The sequence below is a fragment of the Argopecten irradians genome, chromosome 12, assembly GCF_041381155.1.
Source record: "Argopecten irradians isolate NY chromosome 12, Ai_NY, whole genome shotgun sequence".
In the NCBI taxonomy this organism is placed as follows: domain Eukaryota; kingdom Metazoa; phylum Mollusca; class Bivalvia; order Pectinida; family Pectinidae; genus Argopecten; species Argopecten irradians.
The window spans coordinates 20,899,631-20,922,575 of NC_091145.1; the positions used below are offsets into that span (position 1 = coordinate 20,899,631).

General features: G+C 37.1%; 2 protein-coding genes across 3 annotated transcripts; both read left to right on the plus strand.

Moving 5' to 3' along the window:
* Positions 1-328: 328 nt before the first annotated feature.
* LOC138336809 (E3 ubiquitin-protein ligase MARCHF1-like) lies at positions 329-3,496 on the plus strand. Of its 2 annotated transcripts, none has more exons than XM_069286400.1 (4): positions 329-597; positions 845-974; positions 1,810-2,015; positions 2,521-2,913. In XM_069286400.1, exons 1-4 carry the CDS (start codon positions 409-411, stop codon positions 2,896-2,898), a joined length of 903 nt encoding a protein of 300 aa, XP_069142501.1. In that variant the 5' UTR covers positions 329-408; the 3' UTR covers positions 2,899-2,913. The 2 variants fall into 2 exon arrangements, with proteins under 2 accessions (XP_069142501.1, XP_069142500.1); XM_069286399.1 differs by lacking the exon at positions 2,521-2,913 and adding an exon at positions 3,071-3,496 and having other exon boundaries at positions 330-597.
* Positions 3,497-6,905: 3,409 nt separating this feature from the next.
* On the plus strand, positions 6,906-11,297 carry LOC138336413 (ficolin-3-like). Its single transcript, XM_069285899.1, has 5 exons — positions 6,906-7,112; positions 8,651-8,787; positions 9,815-9,911; positions 10,211-10,375; positions 10,810-11,297. The coding sequence occupies exons 1-5, from the start codon at positions 6,938-6,940 to the stop codon at positions 11,058-11,060; spliced, it is 825 nt and encodes a 274-aa protein (XP_069142000.1). The 5' UTR covers positions 6,906-6,937; the 3' UTR covers positions 11,061-11,297.
* The last annotated feature ends 11,648 nt before the right edge of the window (positions 11,298-22,945 follow it).

Sequence of the window (22,945 nt, forward strand, 5' to 3'; positions counted from 1 at the left end):
TAGTTTACATTGGGCGGTTTGACCGTGGGAATCCTAAATACTCCAGGGGTTCCGATCACTACTTATGATCTGTAGAGATGGTAAGCGATCGGACCCCCTGGAGTATTGAGGTTGAACCCTAGAAAGAAAACAAGGAAAACAAACACTATGAGACACAGTGACCTCGCAAAGGAATCGAGCCATAACTGCGATCGCCAGATAAACCAATGGTAATTAAACTATACAATGACATCTATTCAGTTCCTCTTCTCAGAACTGTAAAAAATTGAACACTCACATGACTTCTTATTCCCGCTAATTATGTATTGGTATAGCGACGTCGCGATTATGACGTCATTTCCGTTTATTGTTTGGATGGCGTGAGAGACCGATTCAAACATGTTTTAGAGACTTTGTGAGAACAAAGCAATGGAAATCTCCCCTGTGGAGATTTCTCTGTCAGATTTGCAGACTCAAACGGTGGGTTCAGAAAAGACACGTGAACACCCGGACGATCCACAAGAAACCGGTTCAGTTGCGTCCGGTTTGAGCAAGAGTGATGAAGCAGCTTGTTCTAAAAAGCTTGCTTCGATGAAAAGTGTGGAGATGAAATGTGAGGTATTGGAACATGTTTTGTAGTTTACTGACCGACCAGTCACATTTTGGATATCTCTGTTTTAAATTGAATTCCCAATGGTTATCGTTGGACTATTGTCTAATATAAGATGTAATAAGTTCATAGTCATACCTTTTTTTTTTTTTTAAAAAAAGCAAACCGCAATGTCTTCAAGACTGATATACATATATAATGTGTATGTATTGTCTTCGTGACTTTATTTACTCTTATTGTCTATTGTTTAACTAGACAGAACAGATTGTTCAACTGGGAAAGGACGGCGAAGCAGCACAAGCGTCGGAAACCGGCCTTTCATCGTCCTCATCTTCGTCTGACGAAACTGTTTGCCGAATTTGCCAGGGGTCCAACAAAGATACAGGTAATGTTCGTTGTGCAGTTTGATCAAGTTATATTATATTATGGATATTTTTCGAATTATATTCCCTACTTTCAGTGCTGTAGCTCATTCTTTACGACTACTGGTAGGCGACCAGTTCTCGCCGAGTACCAATTCTCTATACATCGCATATGTATCTGCATGATTTTCACCCAATCCGTGTGCGATCAAACAAATACACATGTGTAGCGGGATTGGACTGGGTCGATCATCGGTGACTAGGTAGCTCAGTCGGTAGAGCACTCGGCTAGTATTCTGAGGGTCCCGGGTTCGAATCCCGGCCAGGCGCTACATTTTCTCCTCTCCTGTTACACATGTGATGGCGAGAACTGGTAGGCCTTCTTGTCGAGAACTACAGTCTCCTGCCATTAGCATTTGTATGCAAGGGTCAAACATTTTGCGATTATGAATAAAACTTATCGAGATAGGTACTGTGGAAGTAGATCTACATGTACATGTATATCTTACGTTAGACACAGGCGTCTGCTTCTGGTTTTGAAAAATACAATTACCTACCCCAACTATATGAACATAATTTACTGTTACATGTATATGAAGTATTAATGAGATTTTCATGACAACATCAATGTTCAACAAAATCGCGCAAATATTACCCCGTAATAATTACCGACTGATAACTTTGTGATATCGTGGAAGACGAAATGTGTACATATATGTAGTGCTATCTTACTGAACCAGACTGTTGACGAACACGTGTGACACCCAAAACGGAAACGGAATACTTACAATCGGATAACCATTATGTAGTTAATAGAATATACCCACAAGTTCTGACTATTTGTGTATTGTTTACTAGAGGAGCCTATACAGACGACCCGGTGTGCCTGTAAGGGTGCTATAGCCAATATCCACCAGTCGTGTCTGCGGGAATGGGTTCGACACCAGCGGAGCGTTCGATGTGAAATATGTCGAGGAAGATTTTCGGGTATCAGTCCTCCTGGGTCGCTGGAACGAATCGTTGAACGACGTTTGGGGAATGTGATGCCTGCTGAAGATATTACGGTAACTAACTTAATAAAATAGGATGCGCGTTACTTACAATATCACTGTGTATATACCAATATACATAGTGCTTATAATATCAAAATGTTAGGTATGCTATTTTTAGAACTATCGAGTTGATATTTTAACCGCCAACCCGTCGAGTTCATGTAAACTATGTCATAATTTAGACAAAACACATATATTGTATATAATTATAGAAATAAAGGACCTTTGTTGCGGTAAATATGGCGAATTATGATCCTGGTAGAATATAAAAATATGACCTCGGGCTACCCCTTCAGTCATTATTTAATTTCACCATAACACCATATTAAATCCAACAATGGTTCATAACTGATAGACATCGGATTGTAGTTGTGAAGGCAGCAAGAAATAATTTGGAAAATCTCGACATTCTTTGGAAAAAAATCGAATCGCTATAAACACCCAAAAAGTAGGAAGAATATTCGTCCTGATATTATTTCACAGAAGGAACTAATTCCCTTCTGTCTACCCGACACAGGAGTCCGTTCACCAACTGTACTACCATATCAGCAGACTCCAGCCGTTCACCAGGCGCAGACGGGCAGCCATAGCAGCATCCATCGTCTTTCTGTCAATGGTCACGTGCATGAGTGCCATAATGACCGTCAAGGCTGACCGGGATTATCGCCAGGTGTCTAGGGATCCCTGGTCGACCCATCACGATATTGACCAATCAGGACTCTTCCTCAGTATATGTGTTGCGTCGGCCTCATTTAGTGGCACATTGACCATTGGTGTGGTGTTGATCTGGATTGGTGTGGAGTTGAGTGCCTTCTTACAGCGCCGGGCCGTGTATCGTCGAGTAGAGCGTAGAGTTTTACAAAGAATGAACAGGCCTGACGTAATAAATATATGATGGTGGTCTAGCTAAACAATGGTTTCTTGTTATTTACAATATTCGTTTGAAATGCACTCAAATTCAAGAAAATAATTTACGTTTTATTCCGAAGAATGTCGATATTTTCCTTCGTTGGTTTCCGTTGTTAGATCACTAGATCAGTAATTAATTATCTATTTACCCGTTACAGGATACCATACACCAGCTGTACTTCCATCTCAACAGACTCAGACCGTTCTCCAGGCGCAGACGTGCAGCCATCGCGGCATCCATTGTCTTTCTTTCCTTGGTTACATGCATGTGCGCCATAATGACTGTAGAGGCTGATCGGGAGTATCGCCAAATATCAACAAATCCTTGGTCAACTCACCATGCCATTGACCAGTCCGGGATCGTATTCAGTGTATGTGTAGCCTCAGCGTTCTTCTGTGCTACACTAACCATTGGTTTCCTGGTGATCTGGTGTGGTGTGGAATGCACATACCATATGCAGCGCAGAGCTCTGTACCGCCGAGTCGAACGCACCGTTCTCGAGAGCATGCGCAGACACAACGTAGTAAATATTTTATAATTGACAGATATAAATAAAGAGTCAATTGCCTATTTCTAACTAACAATTGACTTCCTCTCTCATTAAATTAAGAGTTCCTTTATATGAGTATTCGTCTCATGACAAAACCAACCTACTACAAGGTCAAATGGTTACAAACAACGTGGGCAAGGTACGATTTATCGTCGATTAGCCCAACCGTTCGGTGATTGTGACGTCATAATTTGACGTCATTTTTTGTGGTGTCTTAATCACCGGGTGGTAGTTTACCCATATCGGAGACGTAGTCAGAGTTGAAATAATGCGGATGCAATGTTATTCCATCCGAATTCACTCCAAAGCAACTTGCCACACTGATATTTTCAAAATCAGGTATATATTAAAAATCGTACAACTGTATTTTCTACTCATTTACCCTTCCTTCTGTGTCCCTTTTAACTATCACCATCAGACACCCATTATCTGACTCGTTGCCCTGCTCACTTAACTATTCATCATCATATTTCGAGCTCGACGCCGAGTATCTCTCATTCCACAACAACAGAACACCCAAGGAAACAATCGTTTGTAAGTGTATCCTGTGAGAAGTCACCTAGCCATAACCAACGAAGGAAATTGTTTGTTTGTTTGTTTGATTGATTAATTAACGTCCTATTTAGTATTAACAGCAATGGCCATGTAAGGACGGCCTCCCATGAATGCGGTGTATTGCGTGTATGTTGTGCGAAGTGCGTGTTTTGGGAGACTTTGGTATATTCATGTTGTGTCTTCTTGTATAGTGGAACTGTTGCCCCTTTAATAGTGCTATATCACTGAAGCATGCCACCGAAGACACCAAGCAACAAATCCTACCCGGTCACATTATACCGACAACGGGCGAACCAATTGTCCCACTTCCCTGTATGCCTCGGCCAGGGGATAGAACTCGGAGCCTTCCTCACAGGGGCGAACGGTCAACTCAAGGCCAAAAATGGGGCGGTGCCAAGGGAGGCATTAGGAAAGATAAAGTTAGTAAGGAAGATGTAAGTGCAGTATTATTATACTGTAACTCTCCACATCTGTATCTTGGAAAATATACGGGAAGGCCAATCAGGGTTTAGGGGAGCTTTGATTACACATTGGTACATTATGCAACTGTGTTTGAAAGAAGAAAGTAACATCCCACCAGAATTGAACTTCATTATATATAGCAACTGAAATCGATCTTTCTATATATTCATGTTTTTAATATATATATCTTTGCATAGCTGTCTAAATTTAAACGTTGAACTATTTAACAGAACACCTTGATGTAAGTTTAAAACATTCATAAATTAACTTGGATTTATATCTTCACTTACAATGTGGAGTTGGGGGCAGTTTTCGTTTTATATTATTTCTCTGAGAAGACACTCCCGGTAACTCTGATTTCTCTCTATTATACCTGTATTATTATTATACCTGTATACCTTGTGATACTAGTGATTACTACTACTAACCCCGGTAATTATCGCCATCGATAGCGGCGACAGTGGATTAAACAGGTCCATGATAGTTTGGTTGTTACAATGATGACATATGATGTATGAGAGTTAAGTCAAAACCTTGATTATAAACTTTTTTCAAGAGGAAAAAGTATTGACGATATACATTTACAACAAAACTCAGTGTATCTACACTGTAGATACATGCATGTTCTTTAATTTAATATATAATGAATTTCCAATACACTGGCACTATAATTTGCGATGCGGGTGAAAATATTATTTCTCATAGATTTTGTGTATAAGTGTTATATCTGATTCAGCTCTAATATGAAAATGATGTAGATGTACGAGAGTGCGGAAGAGAATTAGGTTAAAGTTTATCTATTTGCGGAAGAGAATTAGGTTAAAGTTTATCTATTTATGGACCAACCAGAGTACCCTATAACCATTTTTAGACGTTTTAGAGGTCTTTATCAAAAATCTGTAAAAATCATCTCTACATAGTGTAATATACGTATATAGTTTGTTTGTTTGTTTGTTTGTTTAATTTACGTCCTATTAATCATGTAAAGTATGATTTTTACCGATTTAGATTAAGATAATCTCCGACTTACAGACTGCTGGATTTATACAATTCTTGTTAGTGTGACGTAAATGTTCCTCATCAAGAAAAAAAAAGATTAACGTACACCAATTGAGATTACCTGCTCTCATTAGCGACATCTGCGTTTGTTTTGAATGAGAAGGCATTATTTCTGCAAGCGAAATGTTTGAGATATTTGTAGGTTTGATAAGGACCTCTAATCCGAGGAATTCTATAAACCTGAGTGTTATCGGTCACTTTTTTGTTTTCTTTTAGTATCACCGCTCGAGTATGCGTGCACTTCTACAAATGACAGCTCATAAAAACATAGCCCGAGACACTCTGGCCCTGACACCAGACTTGGACATTATGGCAGATAGATGTCTGGTCCTACATCAGACATCTATCTGTCATAATGTCTAAGTCTGGTGTCAGGGCCAAAGTATCTCGGGCTAACAAATACATAAACACGTACATTTACATTCGTTGGTAAAAGTAGAACTGTTATGAGAGGTGCTTACTTATCTAATATTAGTACCGGTTAATGAAGTGGTATATTTTTGTCGCATTATTGTTAGTTATGTTCCAGAATTTTCATCGCAATGTACGGTATGGCTATGGTAAACTAAGTTTTGTTTTAAAATTTCTTTTTCGGTTTTGTTTGTTTTGTTTCTTCTATTATATAAACCAGTCTCGATAAAATTTACCCACAATGTTAAACAAAGGAGCTATACGTAAGACGAGCGCGGCCAGAGTGTCCAGCCAACGTATCTAGGAGAGGGAGATATTTACCGTCAAAGTGGACACTGGTCAGCAGAGGTCAGCGATCACACCATCTCAACTTATAATACGTAAAGCGTAAAAATCATGAAAAAGATATACAAAACCTGGAGCAGGTCGTCGTCAAACTTAAGTGAGGACACCGTTTTGGGACGCCACATTCCATTCTTGCCGTGGTGGCACTATCCATCAATGATATCGTAATGATTTATAATTTGATAAAAAAACCAACTTTCAAGGAGTATTCAATCTTTGCATATTACAGAGTTAGCTCCCATGTGAATAGGTATCCATTGTGACGTCATGATTTATGAGCGAATTGCAAGTCTTAAAAGCATGACGTAACGTTCACAAACATATGAAGTCATAAGCAATAGCTACCCACAGGGACAGATAACTCCATAATATTTAAAGACGGAATAGCTTCAAGAGAACATAAAGACGGAATAGCATCAAGAGAACATAATTTCAGGCAAGCTTTTATGGAATAAAATGGGTAACTGAAAATAACTTGATATGTATGAAACAGTCTGTATTTATCATCGTAATGTTCTTCTCTCAACTGAGGAGCCTAATAAGATAGGGAGATAATTTAGCGTACCCGTCTTCCATCCTGTGACCGTTACTTATATATACATATTTGAGCACACAGTCCACAGAGTTCAAACCTTGACCAAGATGGCTGTGTCCGCTAGCGTATTGGTACTGACCCTACTGTTTTATACGGGAGCCTCTGGACAGCAAAGCAATGACCTTTCCGCTCTCACTTCAATGGTGCAGAGCCTTCAACAGCAGATGACAGCGATGCACGCTGCCATCAACAGCGGAGCACACTGTGGTACAGGACCTAAAGGTAGGTTTAACAAATCTCGATAAAATGGATTTAAAAGGGGTTTTTACACATGACGATAGCTTCCTCGGCCGATCTTTATAGAGCGATCCAACTATGGATTTCTTACACGATGTTACGCAATCCCAACCAGAGTTATCTTTCCTAACACTCACGCTGAATCAATATGCCCCATGGTTCAAAGCGGTACCCACATTTCATGAATGTAGGAATCTTAATCGGAACCCTGGGAGAGATTGAATCTGAATGAGAAACCACCATAAACTCCAAGGGCGTGCGGTGCCTGCTTCTACATGTACCAGGATTCCATTTTTCACTTTAAAAGGCCAATTTGGTGAGGCTAATTCTGTTACATAACGATGAAGCAAAGTATGACATGGAAGTATTAATCAATATTACTTGTGAAAAAATACCACCAAATTCTCCGTTATTAACTATTAAGAGCGCGATTTCAATACAAAGGTTGCTTTAATCCACTGACGCGGGCCAGGGTTCGACCTACATGATGTCGACCATAATGTTTCACCCACTGTGACCTTTTGCTGTGGCCATTGCTGGCATATAACAGGGCTGACAACTACTCCAAATTTCATTAGAACTGTTTCCCCGATATATATCCAAATCCTAATGCACTATTAAACTGAATTGTTAGGTTATCTGACCCTAAGGGCCATGCTTCTTTCGTCGTCGTGCATCGTGCGCCGTCCGTAAACTTTTTATTCAAACGACTTCTTCTAAATACCCGAAAGGCCTAGGGTACTAATATTTGGCCTGTAGCATGCTGAGATGAAGGGCTACCAAGTTTCTTCAAATGAATGACCTTGATCTTCATTCAAGGTCACAGGGGTCGTATAGACTCAAATCTTTAAACAACTTCTTGTGAACTAATAAGAGGCATAGAGACCTTCATTCAAGGACACAGGTGTCAAAAAGGCTAAAATATCTAAGTGACTTCTCAAGTGCTGAAAGCCCCGGGTTACTCTAATTAGGCCTTGCGGCATGCTGGGATGAAAGGCTACCAAGTTTTTTCAAATGAATGGCCGAGATCTTTATTCAAGGTTACAGAGGTCGTATAGGCTAAAATCTTTAAACGACTTCTTGTGAATAACTAGGAAGCCTAAAGACCTGATATTGGGCCTATGACATGCTGGGATGAAGGGCTACCAAGTTTGTTCAAATGAATGAACTTGACCTTCATTCAAGGTCACAGAGATCAATTAGGCTAAACTCTTTAAACGACTTGTTGTATTGTGCCAATAGTCAGATAACCGTTCAGGTCCATGGGCCTCTTGTTTCTTTAAAGAGTACAGTCAATGAAACAGAAAAAGCTTACATTTCCGGAGCATCTGGTTCTATTGTTATTCATGGACATATCCGTGCTGTACAGATGTATATTGACAAACTCTGCGTCTTTTGAACTGGTTTTTTCTTGAATAAAGTTTACATGCGTAGTGTTACCATTCCGGTAACCGTTACATAACCTATAGTTTACTAAATTTTGTCCATAAAATTTATTTCACATTTACAATTTTCTATATCAGTTGATCCGCGTAACTGTAAAGATATACTGGATTCTGGGAGAAATACCTCAGGGAAATACCTAATTTACCCAAGAACCCTGCTAGGCGAAGCACTTCCGGTCATGTGCGATATGGATGACGAAAATGGCGGCTGGCTGGTAAGTATCATTCGGTATCATTTGGAATGCCTCGTTCGAGGTGTTCCGATTGTAGTGAACTTGTATTGCGGGGATTTTGTCTGGTTAATGGTAAGGAAGAAATCCTAATCCTATACCCTGGTTTTAACTCAGGCTAACTTGGGTGGGATGTGCATCTGAGGTCAGTGGTTAGACTTCTCTGTGCTACCCGGAAGCGTAAAACACGGCTGTCTGTGCTGGCGTGGTTAATTTTATGTCAGTAGTTCTAGATGAGATGTGATGTGCTTCATGTATATAAATTAGGAATGTGTAAGAATGGACAGTTCAAATGTTAGTGTTTTAGAAGTATTGATGTGTGTGGAGGAAGACTATGACAGCCGATATTTGTTTTACTGTTTAGACATTTTCCTCGAACAAAAAGACGATAACATACAACTCTTTGTCCTTTGTAATGCAAGAAAGATAACCATCATTTTGCCTCGATTATGAAAAGGCGATATTTTTTATAACTTGCTTAGAACATATCCCTAACCATATAGAAGGAGGTATATTTCCATTATCTTTCGACTATCAATAGTAATGTACCATACTTTCCATCTCGTTCTCAGATGTGTGGGCGTGTCCTGTAGGCATTGAATGATATTTCCATTGACGACTGTTGCTTCGCATCAGTAACTATTTGTTAATAGCCATAGTAATATCAGACTGTAATCTTCTATTGGGCAACGTCACTACAATTTTACGTAAACTTACCATATCCGAAAATAGATCTTTCTATATACTTTTAAATAACATTAGGGGAACATCTGTCTGTTATTTTGTTTATATTAAGACCTACTTGCGTAGATACGTCTAACTCAGAGAGAATAAGATGTGCTTTGTCGGTCAGACTAATGTAATTACACCACTTTACTAACGCCATTATTTTATTTTTGGGAACTTTGTACAGTCCATGAATGGGACGTAATGATATATCGATGTCCAGATAAGTTTTCAGTGGTGAATCATCAAATTATTATAAAACGGCGTTCATATTTCTCCTATAAAGGTCATACAAAAAAGGCAGGATGGCAGCGAAAACTTTTTCCGTAGCTGGAAAGACTATGAACGTGGGTTTGGTAATGTGACGTCAGAACATTGGCTCGGTGAGTGACATTCGGCACTACTCGGCAGCTTTCATATGAAAAGCTTTTCTAATGGAAGTGTAATAAAATAATGCTTTTGGAGTAAACTTAATGTGATGAACTTTTGATATAAACTTTCCTTTAACACAAACCTTTCAAATATGAATTCCAGCTTTACGAATGTTATGAAAAAGGATTATCCTAACTTCATAATCTTTAGATGTTTTTCGAATTTCTTTTTCAATCTCTTTTTTATTCTTTTCAAATTTTTGTTATTTTGTTTGGTTTTAAAAACAATATGGCGTCTTCAATATTTCTAGGTAATAAAAACATCCACGCCCTGACCGTGAGTGGGTTGTACGAATTGCGAGTTGTTCTGGAAGATTTTCAGGGGAACAAGAAGGTGGCAAACTATCGCTCATTCTCCGTTGGGGACGCCGAGTCTAAATACCAACTGTCTGTGGACGGGTACTCTGGGGACGCAGGTCAGTAACACAGGGGCACGACAATAAATTAGAAAGTACAGCATTCGGCACAGGGACCGGAGAATAAGTTCTAATATTTGTAACGGGTCCCCGAGAATAAGGTGACAAAAATCATTATTTTTATACAGAGATATGATGATATGTTACAATTTTTGTCACAGGGACATGCAAATTGGTAACAGGGACAAGTCAACCGATTTTGAAAATGAGTTATAGTCTTATTCGTTTTAATGACACATATTCAATAACACTATAAAATATGGCTAAATAAGAAAATGCCATATTCCTGTTTTTGTTTTTTTTCCAATATAAATGAAGAATCTTTCAGACATCGCAATGAATACTGTATCAACCCGCAAGAGAGGTAACTCTTTAATATGCAAAGACGGAATCGATTAATTACGTAAATGCTCTTTCTCTCCCTGCTATTCTAGGAGATTCACTGAAGTTTGACCACGATGGTCACGCCTTTTCCACGGCGGACGCCGATAATGATGGTGCTCAGTCGGTAAACTGTGCGCAGACGCACTCCGGAGGTTACTGGTACAGTGACTGCCTAAAATCCAACATCAACGGCAAATACGGCATCAAAGCGGAAAACGGTATTATCTGGGGCTCTTTCAAAAATTGGGAGCTTTTCGTACTCAAGAAAACGGAAATGAAGATAAGACCAGTTCCGGTGTGAAGCGACCTGGATCTCTGTCGAAAGGTCTTTCCATGCCAAAAGGAAAACTAGTCTTTGGGACAGGCATTTGTTATTACGTCATTAATTTGTGTGTATTAAAAATAATAGTCGCATTTATCCTTACAAACAAGTGACGTAATAGTCAATCCTTCTTGACACGAAGAACTGAGTTCTATGATAATCTTGAAGTACTCTCAATATAAATCTTTATTGTATTAAAGTATATGGTGATCTGTATTTGCTTCTTTATTATTAGTTTTCGGTATTTAGTATTCTGTTGATTTAATATTTAAATTTAGGATCGTGATTATGATGAATTAACCCTTAACTTACGTAGATGCAAATATAATATATCTGACATTGAACTTGATCGCCTCATCACCCTGAGAGAGGGATGATAATTGATTACATGCCCCAGTCAACTTCAATGACTTTAAGGAGTTCTTTACCTTAAAATTCTACTTCCCATAAGATCATTGCAGAATATAAGAAATAATCATAAGTTATGTAATTTACCAAGTAAGTATTTTCAATAAAGAATTTCAAGATAAGGAAAGTTGACGCAGCTGCGCCTTACGCATGCTACACAGAGGGGCCATCTTGAGAAGAATTCCGACTCCGCCATACATGCTTTTTGGACTAACATGCTGAGTCGTTCGCCAAGATGGCTCAATAAACAAACGTCAAATATGGGATTTTCTATAGTATACAAGTTGACTACCCGAAATCATATGAAGTTATGTCCCTTTTCATTTAACAAATAGTAACCTCGAACCAGTATAAAGTGATGTCATGCCACTGATTCTCCAATGTGATGACCTTGCTCTGTAGTAATGACCTTGACACCTAGTAGATGTGACCTTGCTGGCTTGCATAACAGTTGTTAATACAATATCATGACATTGGTTCTCAGATGAGGTTGACCTTGTTACTCTGTAGCAATGACCTTGAAACGGAGCTCATGTGACCTTGCTGGCATACTTGCATGATGTTTGTTACCCCATTATCATGAACTTGGTACCGAACTGAGGTTGACCTTGTTGGTATGTCGTGACCTTGGTACCATAAAGTGGCGGCTAAGGGTACAGTATACTGACGTTAACTTAATGCTGACCTTGACCTTACTAGAGTGTCGTGAAAAAAAAGTCTGTTTAGGGTTACCCGGCCGACCCGCGAACCCTAAGGTTTTTTTTTCTACTTTTCTACGAAAAATATTTAATGTCGGGATTTTGATCTCAGACTCCGGTGCTGTCAATAATTTAGAGTGAAAGACACTAAAAATATTAGAAAAAAAATCGCGACCTACCGAACCTATTTTTTGGCCAATGTAACCCTAAACAGACATATTTTTATGATCTCACTACAGAAGCGCTGCCTTTATACTATGCTGAAGACTTCCTATAGGATCTCTATGTAGACATACCCCCTGGTATCCCAGAATTCCGTGACTCTGTTCCTGTGATGTCGTGACAACTGTTACGTTGATGTCGTGACAAGAAAAGAACACCACTGTGCCGATAAAACACTAATAATTATCGTTAAATTGTGTTCATGCCCCCGTACTATTTCCTGATGAGCTAGCATGTCATAGACAAATTCGGTCGGAAAGCGAATTCTTTGACTCTCTCATTTAACCATAAATAACACACTCTTCCCATCACAATCACAGACCTTCTAAAATTAACGCTAGTTTACAGTCACACATGCGTAAGTCTTGGGTAGAGACTTAGTTGTGGTATGGGAACCGTCTTATTGGTGGCATTATTTATAGCCGAATTTGACTCTTTATATTACAAGCTTTAAATGTCGTGAATGTAATCTACAACTTTAATAACGTAAAGGTCTATCCAGAGCTATATGTACTCGGCACAATGTGTTGAGAGAATGCTGCTTCTCTGTTCATAAATTGATGATATATGCATTACAATAAAAAGAGTAAAGTTCATAAAAGTATTCAGTTCGTATACTCTACACTTTCACCTTTCCACATCGCCTTAGACTAATACACAGTGAGATGATCCAATTTCCCTTTGTAATACAAATGGCGTATAAAGTATGAAGTTCCTCATTTACTTAACAAAAGTTCCTTTGTTTTTCTGTTATATTTATTGTCGTCCTATTACACACCAAACATAGCAACATATTTACGGATGTGTCTGGTGTGGAGATGGAGGAATCTGTATTTATTTTTCGAAAAAAACAACCCATTGACCTAAGGTTAAAGATTGGATGCCTATGGTAGAATATATGTGACCATCACTTCCCGACAATCAATTTGAATAGCGATTGGACCAGTTGGTAAGTACTACTCATCAAGCCATTCTCTCTCAGTCATCCCCACTAGCTAGCCGCCCCGCCAACTCCAAGTCCACCAAATAACCCATCTCTCTTACACATGGCCAACTAGCTCCATCTCTCTTACACATGGCCTACTAGCTCCATCTCTCTTACACATCGCCAACTAGCTCAATCTCTCTTACACATCGCCAACTAACTCTATCTCTCTTACACATGGCCAACTAGCTCCATCTCTCTTACACATCGCCAACAAGCTCCATTTCTCGTACATATCGCCATCTAGCCCATCTCTCTTACATATCCGCGCAAACTCACATCCCCTTCTCCCGATCACGCCAACTAGTTTTCTCTTGGTCCAAAATCCGCTAACTACCGCCCATCTCCTCAAATCCGCCAACTAGTCGCTCCAACCACACACCAACAAGCCTCCGTTTAACCCCCAACCCCATTAATTAGCTATCCCTCTCCTTCATCCCGTTATTCAGCCAATCCCTAGGCCTCTAGTCATTCCGCCAATGAGTCACTTTCCCTCCCTTACCCCGCCAACTAACCATCGCCAACTAGCCATCCCTATCAAAAAAAAAAAAAAAAAAAAAAAAAAAAAAAAAACCGCCAACTAGTTTCTCGGTCTTTCTTACACTGGTAACATTTGACTCAACTTCGAAACTTCAGGAATTACTTCCATTGTCGTGTTATCCACCCTTATAACATCCTCGATGCTTCAGGGGTTCCGATCACTTACGATCTCTACATCCGTGGACTAACTCATGGCAAAACTGCAGGCAACAGAACAGACTAGGTAATTTAGTCTTTTGACTGTGGCGTCGCTCTCTCTGTGGTCTTTAAAGGAAATTTTTACTGGCCTGTGATTTGTTCACATTTTGTCCTCCGTTTTACTATGAGATAGTCTAGGGGTGTAGAGACTGTAAGTGATCGGAACCCCTGGAGTATGGAGTATGCTCTTGGAACATGTCATAGCAAAATTGAAAGCTCTTTATGTGATAAGTGTTTTGTTCTACGGTACATTGTGGTTGACGATGTAGCGTCACCCTTTCTATAAAACCTCAAAGGAAGTATAGTTGGTCAGTTTGTTCTCCTGAACTACCTCTAGTTTTATTGTAAAAAAGTCCGTGGGTGCATATCTCGACAGTGTAAGCAACCCCTGGACTATCGAGGATGCATTCAACTAAACACGGGTCGATTTCTGACAATACATTTACATCCAAAGGGTAACAATTCTTATTAATAAAATTTAAAAAATAGGTATGAGCTACGAAGTCCTCGTATGAATATCCCATCCTTAGTCATTTTCATATTGACTAAAATTCTCGAAAAATAACAAACTCGTTAGACTTCAAGCGTTGAATGAATTGTACAGACGGTCTATATTAAACAAAACGTTGGTATGAGAGAAGAAAGATAACTCCTCAATCATCTGCCATGCAGTATACCTCACGTGGAAGTCCCACTAAAGACAACTACTTTGTGAATTCATGACGGTTTAACACATTTATTACACTTATATTCTAACACTAGTTAAAGTGAACAGTCGGGCAAGGATGGCTAAAGTCAGTAAAAATGGTGTGAATGTATCCAGTATAATTTCTTATGAAATGGAAAAATAAAATCTCTCGTCAAAATCTGTCTGTGTACGAAGAAATTAATTTAAAGTATGGAAATTCTAAAACGTCCTCCCGGCTCACTTCTTTACTTTAATGGTCAGAACTGGGAAACTAAGCAGAACTTGACCGTCATATCAATATGTGAGAACTTTTGGAAGGCCAATGAACGCATTTAGACTGGTTTTCTTTGCCCGACTATTCACTTTAAATAATCTCTGTCAAGTGTAGGAAACAGATTTTAGTTATAATATATATACGATAAATATTTAAAAAAAACATATTTTCAAAACAAATGAAACGCATCTATGTATGAATATGGAATTGGAGGTATAACGTTTTGACAATGGTATTAACGTTGCATTTCGTTTTATACAAAACGGAACAGGTTTATGCAAACGCCATTCAAATCAATATATATGAGTACGGAATCTCAGTCTAAAGTTGAGTAGACATTAATTAACAGAAAACAGATTGTTTGAATGCAAAAATACATATATTTAACACATACATTTAAGAAAGGTTCCATTATTTTATTGTAAAAAAATGAACGTTTTGATTACTCAAGTACTTATTAAGAAATTTCTCAATAACATAATTGGCGACCTAAGAAAGTCACAAGGATGGTTGGTTGAAACTCTGGAATGACTTGGTGCCAGTGAGCATGACTGTGAGCACAAAGTTTCATAAGAAAAACAAAATAATTATGATAAAGAAGAAAAGGAAACTATTTCTTTGAGTAAGCGTTTTTTATCAATTTGATCTATGAATACATTTGATTCCACCACATATGTCGAGATATTTTTTTTGTAAATTAGACGGTTTCATCCATTTTGACTGCACTTCTGACTACTAAGGGCCAGCTAAACAAAACAAAGGTATATAATGTTAAAATGCTAATGGGTATAGACGGTTTATTTTTCCCCATATACATTAAATGATAAAGCTCAATAATGTGCTCCATATATAAACTGATTTACACCTAGTAAATTGGACCACCCCCGAGTGGAAAATGCAAGACCCCAGGGAAACGAAAATGAAATTTTTGAGTTTTAACCCTTCAATTGATAAAAAAAGTATCATCTGTGAGTTGAAAAGAGGATTTTTGCAAATTAAGTCAATGTTATCCTTTTTCTCTTCTCCTACAGCCTCTGGTAGTGTGACTATAAATATGTAATACACAATTTTGATTTGCTTTAAACAATAGGTATACGCAGAATTTAGCTTCAGACGAGAAGTTGAAAATGCAAATTGTGATTATGCGCAAGCGACGGCGGACATAAGAAAATAGACCACATGGGACTTCATATCAGGCGACATTACGAGGTATGATTTAACAGATATGCCTGTTTAGTTTCTATTGCATGTCCTTTAAATACGTGACATTTGTCAAAATTATTGCAACAACCAAGAAAATATTTTGAGTACATAAAAATGTGAGTGATAAGTGATAGCATTATATATTATCATACAAGATGGTCTCATCACCTTATAAAATAGCATATAATGCCTAAACATTACTACATAAGTATTTGGCCTTTAATGACTAATATTAATGACATGTAATTGTCATCAAGGATTTCCTTTTTTGACAAAAATAAGTTGTCAAAGTTGTTGTTTTGTATCTATCAAATTTAAGAACGACATACTATCTCACAACAAAAATAAATTGTCAGGCTGTGTAGCATATTCTGTATTTGCATATTACAGAGTTATCTGCCCTTGCGGGTAGGTATTGATTGTGATGTCATGTGTTTGCGAGCGTAACGTCATACTTTTCGGCAAAAAACGACGTAAATTGCGCTCACAAAATAACGACGTTACAACAATCGATACTTACCCGAAAGGGAGCTAACTCTGTAATATGCAAAGGCGGAATATAACTGACAAGGTAAAAAGATACACTATTGAGAAAAAGTACTATGAAGGAGGTCTCATAAAGGTAAAGATTAGTAATTCATATAGGCGCCGAAGTTGGAATGGATAAGAAGATACTCAAAAAGTCAGACAAATGGTAAATTATTGTAAAAACATACATCAATTTAAATAAGTTTATACACTGTGGATATGATGTTGTAACGCTATGTAAAGATATCATGTTAAAGATAGATTCTCGAAAGATATTTTTCTAGCATGAATGAGGTTGAAAAACTGTTATCAGGCTGGTTCAAGAAAACATTACTGAAGTTAATGATTTAATGATAGATAGTGCCACGCTTACTTTTTACAGTTTTGATTTTATAAGATTAATACTATTTATTTTAGAATATTATGGTTTTTTATCTGCTATCAAAAATACCTGAATGAAGGTGACTCTAAAAAATGTAAAATTGAATATCCTTTTATTCCTACATACACTGAATATTTCATATGCTCTTTACAATTTAATGAAAATATAACAATATTCCTACGGAGGGTGGAGGAGAAGATGGGAGGACTTCATTTGAATCATTTGAAATGGGTTGATATCTATAAATTTCTAAATTACCTTTACAGTAATGAAAAATGCTAAGCTTCAGCAGTTTCAAAATAGAATAATACATCATATCTTGACCACAAATTCTTCAAGTTTAAAACAATATTGTTAGTCTCACTTCTCTTTCCTCTTTGTTATCTTGAACAAGAAACAATAACTCACATCATGTTGGAATATTTTTTTTATTTATTTAACAGACCAGAAGGTCCACTTACAGACTAGATAACAATACATTTAATATAAACATAAAATATCACAATTAAGTGCTTGGTAAATGGAAAACAGAAGTAAACATCCAGTTACTAACTAATGTAAGATTGCCTTTAAACGGGGTTTAAATGGTACAATGAATAAACAGAACATATTACAGTCAGACACAGAGTTAATACCATTAAATCTAAATTGCATTCGGTTTTAGATACTGTACTTTCTCACATTAACTCTACCACGCTGGCAATAAAACTGGTTGGAACGACTTGAACGTAAATTACGACTAGGGACTAAAAACACAATTGGTTGACTAGGTAAGGATAATTTTAAGTACTGTTGACAAAATTAAAAAGAAAGACCATGTCTAAAAATGTCTGCCTACTTTCCAAGCTAGGAAGATTTATTAAAAATATTTACATATGTCAGCGTAAGACATAAAAATTTAATCAATGTGAGCTTTTAAACATAAAAAACTCCAGAAGAATTTCGTTGGACAACTTCTACATGATGAATTAAATATTTTTGGTGAACAGTATGTTTGACTCTTCACAAGAGTAATATAGAGAGACCTTTCAATTGAAACCTGAGCAAAACTTTGACATGTCAGATGTTTTTTTTTTACAAAGTTTATATACATGTATTTCTATAATTGCAGAGCTTATGGGAATTATACATGTTATAAATAGTCGGACTAAGTGTTACGAATGCTAGTATATTCTGCCAATTTTAAATGTCGAATTATTGATTCATGAATGTTTGAACTTTTGAAACAAAACATAATTTAGTTTGAAAAATTACCCCCAAAACATGTATAAATACAGCCGATATAGATTTTTACGTAGAGGATTTCACTTGTGCGTAGTAAATAATCTCCTAAAATCCGTAACGAATGCTGAAGAAACTTAAGTTTTATATGTCGTTATTAGAATTCTGATGGAGATATGTGTGTGAACTTCTTCTTCGAAAACAAATCGATATAATTGAAATTCTTTATTTTTTCATCATTTTAACGACTAAGTGGTACCATTTTTCTGGAATGGCTTTGAGATTCTCTTGTAAAGTTGTTTGAAGTGCCCCGTGACCACTTGACCCACTGACCAGTTCGTCAGCGTTAAGCTCGTCTACAGTATCACGGATCTCTTGTCCGATACTGGCTTGATTTCTCCTACCAACTTCAATGACAAAATCGAGTTATCTTTCTTCTCTCATTCTCTTACATTACGACTTACAAACTTCATCGATTCCAGATCATGAAAAAGGAAAAAGTTATGGTTAAATCGAAACTAAGATAAATGCTTGTCCTAATACTGTCTTATAAAGCATCAAATCAGGTAGTAAAGTATAAAAAAAATAACATATAAGTTTAAACATCTGTCAGTTATTTCTATGGGATATATATTTTAGCATCTGCCAATAACAGAACGAATGTACGTACCTACTATGTTTTTCTAAAGATGACATCATTATTTGTATATAAGGTTTTAGATCTACAGTACTGTGGTTACAAGTAACAATGACACTTAAGATCGCATTCAAAACTTCTTCATAATATTGGATAAATACCTGAAAGTCAGTAAGAAGTTGTTGAAATGAGTCCCTTAGTTGTGCTCGTTCCTCTATAACCGCCTTAGAGTTTCCTTTCTTATCTCTATCTTTAATGACGAGTAAGATAAAAAAAAATACCACAAGATCGGAATACACAAATCAGTCAACATTAAACGCTTGATTGAGATTCACATATCTGTAGTTTCGGGTAGGTATTTATTGTGACGTCATTTGTTTGCGAGCATAACGTCATACTTTTCGGAGAAAACGACGTGAGTTGCGCTCACAAAATCATTACGTAACAATCGATACCTATCCGCAAGGGAGATAACTCTGTAATATGCAAAGACGGAATAAACGAAAACATAACTATCAAAATATCTATAAACCTTAGTTTTTTTATATAATTAAATTAATTGTTCATGTTAATCTGATGCCTTGACAAATAACTTTCTATTTAATAGGAGATGTTTTCAGAATACATATAAGGCGACAAAGTAGTTGATAGTTCCTAATACTAAAGGGAGATAATAAATCATAATATCAAAGGAAGGGTAACTCACTTGCGGAGAGTTTGGCATGGTGATGCTCCATAGGATAAACCAGAATTATCATACTAGGACGAAGTGTAAGATAAACTTGAGTATCGGGGAAGAAATAAACACTGGCAGTACCTGACAACTTTTCTGCGTTGGCGTCTCAAACCTTTGACTGTGATTTTATGCACGCAATTTAACAGGTCAGTAAACACGAGTCAACATGTTTGAATGTTTTTTGTAAAATTATTCGATTGAAGAGATCATTTGGAGGTAGAGTTCGTTGTGAATTTCTTGTTTGACAAGGATAAATTCAATTCATACATATGTAGGTTATCCATTAAGTATCACAAGATACTGGGTTTTTTTCTGATGAAAAAACGAAAGTGTTTCAGCCTCGCGGTCTTGTTTTTATGTTGGCAATATAAAACATTTTATAACCATTTGAGTTGTATTTTAATATGGTGATGAAAATATAGAGGCATGACTCATTTGATATAATAACGGATTTGACCTTCGAGTTATAAGACGGATATCCTGGGTTAAACATGACACACAGCTTAACCTTCATAAACTAGTAATTTGCAAACCATTTTATACGCATACGAAGTTTCAAGCAAAGGTTTCCATCCCAGCGAGACAAGTGTTCTTCGCGTTTATGAAAAACGTTCTTCAGTTTTTGTCTATGACTGCGTTGGCCTCGAACCCTTGACTCAGTTTTTACGCACGCAATACATCAGTTCAGTCAACAAGAGTCAACATCAGTGAATATTTCTTCTAAAATTATTTAATTAAAGAGATAAGACCACATTGAGATAGAGTTCGTTGTGAATTTCTTGTTTGACAAGCAAAAGTTCAATTCATACACCACCAGATACTGTATTTTTCTGATCAGATAAGAAATCGAAAACGTTTCTGCCCCGTGGTCTTGTTAGGTTTTTTTTTGAAAATGTTATTTAGATTCGTCTGCGTATTTAATATCAAGGGAAGTTGAAAAATTTCCATCTAATATTTTCAATCAAGTGATTAACTCCATTCAATCAATTTGCATTTAATAACCATTTAAAGTGAACAGTCGGGCAAGGATGGCTAAAGTCGGTAAAAATGGTGTGAATGTATCCAGTATAATTTCTTATGAAATAGAAAAATAAAATCTCTCGCCAAAATCTGTCTGCGTACGAAGAAATTAATTTAAAGTATGGAAATTCTAAAACGTCCTATCGGCTCACTATGTCCGTGGTTACATTTCCACGCAGCCTCGTTTTCAATGCTTTCAACTTTTCTTTACTTTAATGGTCAGAACTGGGAAACTAAGCATAACTTGACCGTCGTATTAATAAGTGAGAACTTTTGGAAGGCCAATGAACGCATTTAGACTGGTTTTCTTTACCCGACTATTCACTTTAAGTTGTATTGTAATATAGTAATGGAAATATAAACTCACTCTTGCCTCATTTTATGTTATACCGGATTCGACCTCGTGCTACAAGATGGATGTCCTGGATGAAACATTACACACAGCCTATCCCCAATAAACCAGCAAACAGGAAACTATTTCACTTCAAGCAAAGAATACCATTTCGGCGAGGCAAGTATTCTTTGCGTTTACGAAAAATATCTTCCCTTTTTCCCAATGATTTTATAAACCCAAACGATGTTGAGAATAATGCAATAATCAGTTGCTTCGGTAATTATTAGGGTCAACTCGACACGTTAATACAACACGGATGTATATGGTGCCAAAAAATGTGGTTTGTATCGTAAACGTCAGTTATGATAAACCAATAATTTCAGATATATTGTATGCCACTAAACAGCATCACCCTCGAGAACAAATGCACTATCATCATTTTGTAAGCTATGAAGCTTGTCTCACTACTTTATCTTCCAGAGATAATAGCCAATATCCTTTAAATGATATAAATCAATATCTATGTGACATTCATGGGTGGAACGGATCGCGTTCATATTTTAACAACGACGCAAATTTATGAAAAACATTTTAATGTGAGGATTTTCAACTCGACTTACATTTTAGGGCTTGTTCACTTCCGTCCACGGCGATAACAACCTTTCGCCATCTTTTATTAGAAGATAAATCTTTGGTTGCGGAAGCGTCCGCTCTAAATTTCAACATGGTGTATATTCCAATAGTCACACTTACTTTAGACGAACTAAAGTTTTGATACTATTATACACGAAAAGGCTTTACTTTCCGGACATAAGCAGGAAGTAGGTCATTATAACTTATGCATGTGTAGCGATATTCCATACATTTAACGTCCTGTATCGAGGAATACATCAATAAAACGACTTACCATATACCTGCTGAACCTGGTTACAGTAATACAAGCATTTTTCAGACAATGAAATACAGTGTTTTATATTGCACTTGTACAATACGGAATGTTGTATTTCACTACTAGTCGGAACTACTTTTCGGGGAATTATAGAAGATTTGTGATTTCATAAATATCATATTTGGTTGGTAAAGTTAGTGTCAGTCCCGAAAAAATAATTATAAATTTTAGTTTTTCTATTCTTTATTTAAAGCTGACAATGCAAGTTAAAAACATGCAGTTGAAATTTTCAAAAAATATTAACAAAATATTTTTTTTCAAAAATTGTTTCTGAGACATCCCCTAGTTATGACAGTGTGGTATCTAAGGAAGTGGCAGCCATTTTTCTTTTGCTCTGCTTAGTAACCTTCACTGGCCAACCCCCTATATAAAGCACGGGACACTTGACACACGTGTAACATTCTAAACATATCTTGTCTCAGATACATATGCCCCGATATTGCAAATAACAATGTCAAATTGAAAATAAACACTGCACTCACCTGACAATATTTCATTGAAGTAATAGATGAATGTGTTGTCAGCTATATCCCAACATATGTCCAATACGAACTAATAAAACACTTCAATATACACTAAGTTTTACACGTACATGTACAACGACACGTGTGTGTCCTTGATAGTTGTCGCTCGTTCGGGTCAGGTACGTAGTTACGTGTATATGGTCAGTTGAGTGTGTCGGGTACGATGATATACGTGGAGATATGTGGACGGATTATTTTTGGATTTCTATTCACTTGCGTTGGAATTTTATTTTGAGAAACATCTAAATGACAACTTAGAGGAGTTGACATGTTTTCTTGCTAAAAAAAAGTCCCATATAGTTTTACAGGTGAGGGTT